We start from the raw sequence: 8,289 nt of genomic DNA, 5'->3' as shown, positions 1-8,289 counted from the left end.
TGGGTCTATCACCTGAACCAGCTAGCAGGGACAGGTTACTGTGTTGGCTGGTGCAATTGATCCCAATCACCGCCGGGAGACTGGTGGCTGGCACAGCGAGGACAAGAAACGTGTCCTGTAATCTACTGTCTTCACTGGACACTTCCTGAGGCTCAGTGTTCCAAGTTCAGTTGTAAAAGAAAGTTCTCTAAAAGCAAAACTGTTAAGGTCTCATATTTTTGGGAAAGGCAAGTTTGGGTCACCCGACCAGCCCAGGTGCTGGCTGAGGGTCAGCAGGCAGGACTAGTGACCATGTAGTGTTTCCTAGTCCAGCACACACCCTGACACCGCCCTCCCCCCCCAAGCTCGCCCACTGTGGATGACATGATAGGGTGCATGAGCTGTACAAATCAGTCCTGAAGGTCACGTGTGCAGCCTCGGGGAGAGGGTGAAGGAGTTTGCCTCAATGGCGCAGGCCCAGTTACATCCCGGTAACTCAATGCCTGTGGGAGGGTGCCGTGCCGGCCATTGGCCCATGTGCTTCCCGGTGGGCTCAGCCTGTCTGCTCTGCACAAGGCGCCAACTTTGGCCAGGATCTCGGCAGTAGCAACACCGGGCAAACGGCACCCATGCTGGGAAGAGTGGGGAGGCTCACGGGGACCTGACAGCAGTGTCAGCAAATAGCACGTGCAGACACGGGCCAGTGCTGCGGGTTGAGGGGAAAACCTGTCACTGAAATAAGGGATTGAGAAGTTGTGTTATAATCAAACTGCGGCCCAGAAGAATAAATGCCACGTTCGGACGTCCAGGAAACAGAGGTGCTTGTAAGTGTAGCTGTGCGACTCTGGGTAAAGGGCAGTGGCTAGGTTTCGCTGCCTGGGAAAGCGAGTGTGAGTGACATGTAAAGGACTGTAATGGGGAGATGTAACGCGGAGGCAGACTCTTCCAGAAAGAAAAGAAGGAACCACGTAAAACAAAGCTAGGTGACCAGGGCTTTCAGTTCCACTGAAAGTTTTTTACTTACAGGAGTTTTAACATAAATTCTGTTGTTTTGTGGGTTTTTTTCCCTCAGGGACAAAAGCAAACAGGATAAAAGTAAAAAACAACACAAGAGCTACTCACAAATAAAATAGAGCTTTAATTATATTCTGTCATTTTGTTTTACACCAAGTTTCATCTGTATACTTTAGGAAAACAAACAGGGAGCCGTTCTCTGCTTACCTACCCTTCTGGGAGGTGGGCAGATGCCCGTCCCTTGTGAAGGTAAGGGGATGACAGGGACTACGTAAGGTACTGCGATTACACAGGAAATACTCCATCTGGCTTTGCAGCAATGCACCAGCGTGAGAACACTGCGGTCGTGGCACTCGGACTGGCGTCTCGGGCACATGAGGACACTGGGCACCGCTCAGCATGGCGGGCCACAGCTTTCCGTAGACGAAGGAAGAACAAATGTTTTCCTCAGACAGAACTGTCACAGGTAAGAGCCAGGGAGATTTTATTCACTGTTTAGTCTTCTGGCGGCAGGATTTCTTGGAAGTGGGATCTGAATATAAATAAAAATGATGGACAGTATGTTAGAAGGCTTCACCTGTCTTTTAAGAAGAATTTCGCAATGTTGAAATACTGCCTACCACTGAATTAATCTTACTTCTGGTAAAAATATGAATTAAAGTATACACTGGTTTAAACTATGATGATTAAACAGCACTAGACAAGCTGCATCCTGGCTAAGACACCGTTGTTGCGTCCCCCAGGATACGAGAAAGGCCCAATGGCCCGGCCGGTCAGCCACTGACTCCGACACCTGCTGAGTCGTGATCGTGGCGTGAGGTGTGTCCACTTACAGCCTTCCTGCTGCTGCTGCTCGTGCCAGCTGCTCACTGACACGGAACACCAGCAGCCCTGCCTACATTACTTTACATTCCAGGGCACAGTTCTGGTATTTTAGAAAATACTCAGAGAACCCTTTTATTACCTGGAGGCACCCCCCCCAGTCTCTGCTGGATCATTTCTAAGTGGTGAATATATTCCGTCAGGGAACGTTCCGGATCTTCAGAAGCAGTCTGGGGTCTTTCTGATCTCGAATTTGGGGATGGACTGGATCTTCAAACAAGCAAACCAAGAAACAAACAGAACAGGAGATGAACACACCACATGGCTGCAGAGACAGGAAGTGCTCTGTGTCCCGCTGACTGACACACGGGCCGAGGGGATGGGGACACGATGGCTGTTTCCCTTGTGTCTTTCCTTCACCGCGAGAGAAAAGGTGGTACCTGGTGCTTTAGAACCAACTTTTATGCAACGTCTCAGAGTAACAGTGAGTAAAACTATGACGTGTGATTTTGGTCACCAGATCTCCGTGGATTATGCATTGCACGCCTCACCCCACACCGCTGGGTCCCGGGGACTCGTATGTCATCCTCATGTTCTTGTCACCCACAGAGAAGAGGCCCTGGTCACCACTCGTTGCCCAGTGAGTATCACCAACAGGGCACTGGGCGCCACAGCCACCAGAGTTCCTGCCGGTCCCACATGACACACACTGGTGTCCCCCTGCCTTGCTCAGGGGCCTGGCCAAAGCCAGACTCTCAAATACATCCCTGCGAGGAACCATATATGCAGGTGGGACCTCGTCAGTAGAGGTAGAGGGTGCGTGACAGGACGGTTACACCAGGCATCATTACCTCCTACAGTGCAGGTGTCACCGTCACCCAGGGGCCATGGAGCTAAAGAGCCAATGCGAGTGCTCACCCTGCTACCTGACAGCACACAGGACCACCTGTTTTGCTCGGAGGAGAGTGGAGTGTGCTCATTTCAGAACGGGGAGCACACACAGATTCTAAGACAGGACACACCTACAGGTTCTTGATGTGCGTGTGCAAATGCCCAGAGACACAAACTGAACTTGCTATACACTTGAAGGGCATGTTCCAAATACTGGAAAAGTCATAGCTGAAACAATTCATTAAAGGACTCATAACCCAGAATGCCTCATTCTAGCATGTTAATAGGGTTATCACCTTTAATAGGATTATTTGCAACCTAGAGAAGTGAAGGTGGAAATCCCATCCTTCATCAGTGACTCATGGGTGAGACATCACCGGATCAGGAAAATGGTATAAATTGTGATGAAGGTCATTAAGATTCACCACACCCTCTCACAACAGGCATCTCTCATTACGTCCCTCTGCACGCAGGGCCTCAGAACGTGACAATTACATACAGTCACAGCTCAAACCACCAGTCACTAGGGAAACCTTTTTTGCTTTATCTTTTAAACTAAATTATTCTACCAGAAGTCCTCTTCTTTTTTTAACTGAAAAGGTGTTTTCCCAAATAGCGTATATTTAACGCTGTCACTGGAACATCTCAGTTGCCAAAAGAGTGGTTAAGTATAAAGATACATCAGGTGTGCACAAAACCCAAATCCCACAAACGAGACTGAGTAAAGCCACCCATGCCTGTGCGTGGGGCTTCCACACGCCTAGGCACCCTCCCACCTCGGCCCAAGTGCTGAGGGTGGCGACTTGTCTGTGGACCTCTACTGATGGTTGCCACTTAGGCACCCTCCCACCTCGGCCCAAGTGCCGAGGGTGGCGACTTGTCTGTGGACCTCTACTGATGGTTGCCACCCAGGCCCGTCTGCCCATCACAGCGGAGAAGCAGCCTGGGAGCACCACAGCTCACCTTTCTCTCCGACGTGGGGAGGCTTTTGGCACAGGGTCCTGAGTGTGGCCGGAGGACACGTCCCGGGTTGGCGGGGATTCACTGGTTTTGGGTGGAGGCTGCTGTTCCTGTGGCACGGGGAATCCTTCCCCCAGAATTATTTCACGCCCAAGGGATTAGGAAAAAGATAAGTGCATTTTAGTAGGAAGGCCCATCTACCAGAATTTAAAATTCATAAGCTTTAAGAGTCTGCGTGGCAATTTCAAAATGTTGAAGTACCCAAGTTATAAAAATTACATTTTGAAAAACTCTAGAAGGAACCTGACTTCTGATCACCTCATAGCCCGGCCCATCCACCTGGGCAGCGCCCTGGACAGGTGCACAGTTGCTGATGGGAGCCCGCGGCATGGGTGCCGGCGGTGGACTCTCTTCCACCCAGCTGGGGAGTGGGCTTGGGTGGCAGGGGCAGGAACTCTGGAGACCACCAGGCACGGTGGAGGGGGCAAACCTTCCTGAGGGCTAAGGAGGTGTTTTGATTTCAAGAAGTAACATTAACACGTGGAAACCAAAGTTGACTGGCACGCTGTGGTGTCATCTGTCCTCCCCCAGGTGGCCGCCCCTGTGTGACTCCCCCACCAGCATGGGGATGGTGACAGAGAACCTCAGACACAGATGTGACTGAGCGACAGTGAGCAACGGGGCAGCAGCCCAAAGAACTCCACTTGAGAATAAAAAGGACGTTTTTGTTAAAAATAAGTTATCAGTTGGGCTGGCCGAGTGGCGCGATGGTTAAGAACTGGCTTGGGAAGCCAGAGGGCCCCGGTCCGGATCACACAGATGAGGGCCAGTGACACTGCCCTCCACAGCTAAGATGCTGAACAGCAGCTCAACCTGGAGCTGGGCTGCCGTGGGTCGTCAGCGACGGTGTGGGCTGCAGCCCCTGTGGCAGTGGGTTGCCATGGGCTGCCGTGTGTAGCCAGCAGCCAGCGTGAGCGGCCAGCAGCCTCAGTGAGCGGCCGTCCAGAAGACGGCGACTGATCTGCCTCGCCTGGGAAGAGCGCAATGATGGTGCCAACTTGGGCCAGTGAGGCAACGTCCTCCACAACTAGACTGAAGAACAAAAAACGACAGCAACTAGTCTGTTCCCCTTCCCCCAATTCCCCAGCACTGTTCCTATCCCCCCAATTCCCCAATAAAAATCTTTAAAAAAAATAAATAAGTTATCAGTTGATACATTTAGCATCTCTGTGCTTTTCTATCACTGTGCTTCTCTGAACCACTTTTCCTCATTAACTGTATGAACCGCAGTTTTCTTTGTGTTTGTTCCCAATAGAAACCATTCTCCTTAAAGACCATCTCGCCTCTAACAACTGCACTGACTAAATTTACCCATTTCTTGTGCTTTATTCCATCCCCACCGAGCCCTGAAAACCAGCGGATGTCAGTGAAAAGCTACAACACATGGAAGGCACATGTGCCGGAGTAGTCAGTGGGTCCCTGCAGTCCCACCTGGGTGGGGCACCCGGCTAGGCACCAAAGCTCCTTTCCGATCAACTTCTTGCCATTTCCTAACCAAAAAACGTAATCTAGAAAAAAAGAAAAGACACAGAACACTGAAAACTAGAGTTGAACAGAAGTGAAAAAAGCAATGAAAATCCAGATGTGACCGACAGCTGGGCGGGTCTTGTCAGCTAACCCACTAAGGACAGTGTGACACATGCACCCACCAGGACCCCTAGCTACCTCCTCGCCCACCCTTGGGCCTGGCCCTGCCCCACCCACATCCAACCCCACCCACTCGGGCCACGCCCTGTGTGGCCCCACCCATCCCTGGGCACCCAGGCTGGGGGCTTCCAGTCCCTGGTCCAAAATCAGTCTGCAACACCCAGCCCACTTTGGTCACCAAGGCCACTTGATGGGCTCAGGATAGCCGGTGAGCGGGGTGACGGGAATGTGGCGGTGCGGGGCACCTTGGCCCTGGTTCCCCACACAAGGCCCCTGCAGAGGCCGCCTCCCCAGGCAGCCCCTCACCGCACCTCTCTGAGCCCCACCCTCCTACAAGGCATTTTCTGTTAAAAATGGCGGCGCTGCAAGGACCCTTCCTCTCTGACAGGAAGACCTGAGGCGGGGTTTGGGTCTGTTGACCTGTCCCCATCTAGTCTCTAATATCCTTCCTGGCACGGGACCCACAGGTGGGTAAGTGAGGGACCAGGCGCCCTGAGGCTGGAGGAGGGCCCCCCACCCTCTGTGCAGTCGGCCCTGCACTGACCAGCTTGGTCTGGGAAGGCACCTCTGGGGGTGGGCGGGCGTCAGAGCAGGCAAGCCACACAGTTCTTAGTGGGACAAACATTTTCAGAAATTCATAAAAATTTTAAATTATAGGTCAAAATGGATTTCATCACTATTAATTTTGAAATTGTCAAAATTAGTCACACCATGGAGTCCCATCCCTGCTCCAACATGACGCCTGTGCACAAAGTGGCTGCAGAGAGCGAGCCACACCTCCCGCTGGGGCCAGGTGGTCACTCAGTGGTGGTGGTGGGGACAACGGGCCCCTGAGCCCTGCAGCCACTCTCCCTCCCCTCCCCCACCAGCAGTGGAGACTGGAAGGTTCCTGTGCCTTAAAAATGGTGGGCTGCGTTCTTATGCACCTGGCCCCTCTCCTGTAACACAAATAAGACTAAAACACAGGGAACGGAAATGTGAAGAAGAGGAAGGTGTGAAACGTGGTTAGACGTGCCGAGAGGCCCGAAGCGGGGAGGTGCTGTTATGTCATGAAAAGGGACCCTAAAATCTTTTCCTTTTAGGTTTTGGCACAACATAATTTCTTGAAGACAAGTGTCATCTGTACTTTTTTAAGGCTTCAAGTGTCATTCATCTCAAAAGAGAAGACAACTGCAGATTGTCAGACTAAAGCCACCTAAAGCCACCACGCCTTCATGTTACCTGGATACCGTTACCTGGATATCGCAATCACCACCCTGACAGCAGTCCGGAACTTGGTGAAAGGACGGGATGGGGCAATTTTCTTGTCTGCTTTGGACGGAAACACCCCTAAATGAGCGATCATGGAGAGTGTTTCCTGTTCGGAGTCCTGGAACCCACCAATCAACAATAAAAGATACTTCTTTTGATAAATCAGAGCTTTTCTAAAGCTCTCGGCTCTCAAATAACGCAGGTACAATTTTTCCATCTGAAAGAAAAAGGATTGTAAATTTGAATCCTAGAACAAAGATACCTCGCTGACGAGTCTCGTAAAGCACGCATGCACCACTGTGCTTTGCCAAGACCCAGACCCCTTTTTCATCAGCCAATCACCAGCCGTCAGCCCTGCACACCACCTGTAACAGGAAACCACCTTGCTGCTAAAGTCCTGCTAAAGATCTTATGTGTCATACAAACGTAGGTCACACGTCCTTCCTGCAGCATCCAGGCAGCCTTGTGGGGCGCCGTGAACCTGACCACTAAGCGAGGTCCAGCGTGGGGGCCGCTGGGCCATGGGAAAGCCCTGAGAGAGTGCGAGGCTGGGGCCCACTTCCCAGTACGGACTATTCCTCTGGAGAGGCCACGGCTCGCTCCATGAGGTCATATGAGGACCAGGCAATGCTGGTGCAGGCTTTTCCGGTCTGTGCAACACGGCGCTCTGCCCCTTCACCCACGAGCACAGAAACTGAGGGCTGCACACTGGACCCAAGGCCAGATGAAGTTCATGCTCTAACTTTCCTTCACTGCAGTGGCGTGGCTGCCAGAAGCAGCGAGTCTTCTTACTGTCAACAGGCGCGTCTGATGCCCGCGCTGCAATTCAGCCAGGCAGGCAGTGCTTCTGCTACAGCAAACACACCGGGATTTTAAAAAGCACCGACTGGGCGGTGGGGGGCGGAGGGTGAACAGGTGGAGCAGAGAGGGCGTTCAGGGCAGTGACACGCTCTGTACGGCACTGTGACAGTAGACACATGTCACTGTGCATCTGTCCAAACCCACGGAAGGCACAGCACCAAGAGTGACCTAACGTAAACTGTGGGCCCGGGTGACGATGACGTGTCACTGTAGGTTCATCAGTTGTAACAGATGCCCCACCCGATGGGGACGCTGACGATGGGGAGGCCGTGCCTGTGGTGCGGGGGCTGTATGGGGGTTCTCTGTGCTCCCCTCCATTTTGCTGTGAAACTGAACTGCCTGCCCTAAAAGCATAAAGTTTTAAAAACAAATCATGATGTCCTCCTGCCGCCCTTAGGCTTGGTCTTACCTTAACGGTGCTGGTGTCCACCTCCTCCCTGGCGGCTGGTGTGGGCAGTCCTGGGTCTGGGAGTCCCGGTGAGCCCTGCAGGACCTTCCTGTCCCGCTTCCCGGCTGACCTGTCCGACCTCTGCAACAACCCCAGACAGAGCCATGTACAGAGCTGTTGTATGTAAGACAAATGGCCACCTCTCCTAACGCTGACCTCCGGGGGGAGGTCATGTCCAAACACCTGATTCTGTACCTGGCTATCCCCTTGGATCTCCACAGGGTGAAGCCCACTCTGCGGGGGGGGGGGAGAATGTGGGCCCACAAGAGGCTGGGACACGGGTCACTCCTGTGTCCCCTTTCAGCATCTTCTTAGTGGTGCCCAAATTGTTATGTGACATTGTCAGCCAGATAACT

The 8,289-nt window shown here is 52.5% G+C and overlaps 1 protein-coding gene across 1 annotated transcript in view; it reads right to left on the bottom strand.

Moving 5' to 3' along the window:
- Nucleotides 1-1,094: 1,094 nt before the first annotated feature.
- Nucleotides 1,095-8,289, bottom strand: part of PCNT (pericentrin) — a 127,504-nt gene continuing 120,309 nt past the window's right edge. Inside the window, exons 41-46 of the mRNA XM_019628028.1 lie at nt 7,895-8,014; nt 6,609-6,841; nt 5,158-5,234; nt 3,670-3,793; nt 1,958-2,085; nt 1,095-1,525 (exon numbers count right to left, since the gene is read on the bottom strand). Of these exons, the coding sequence (XP_019483573.1) occupies nt 1,482-1,525; nt 1,958-2,085; nt 3,670-3,793; nt 5,158-5,234; nt 6,609-6,841; nt 7,895-8,014 (726 nt within the window). The 3' untranslated portion in view covers nt 1,095-1,481. The remainder of the gene's footprint in view (nt 1,526-1,957; nt 2,086-3,669; nt 3,794-5,157; nt 5,235-6,608; nt 6,842-7,894; nt 8,015-8,289) is intronic.

This window comes from Hipposideros armiger, unplaced genomic scaffold (genome assembly GCF_001890085.2).
Source record: "Hipposideros armiger isolate ML-2016 unplaced genomic scaffold, ASM189008v1 scaffold_745, whole genome shotgun sequence".
NCBI lineage: Eukaryota > Metazoa > Chordata > Mammalia > Chiroptera > Hipposideridae > Hipposideros > Hipposideros armiger.
Note: the sequence above shows the minus strand (reverse complement) of the source record. Positions and strands in the feature narration are given on the sequence as shown.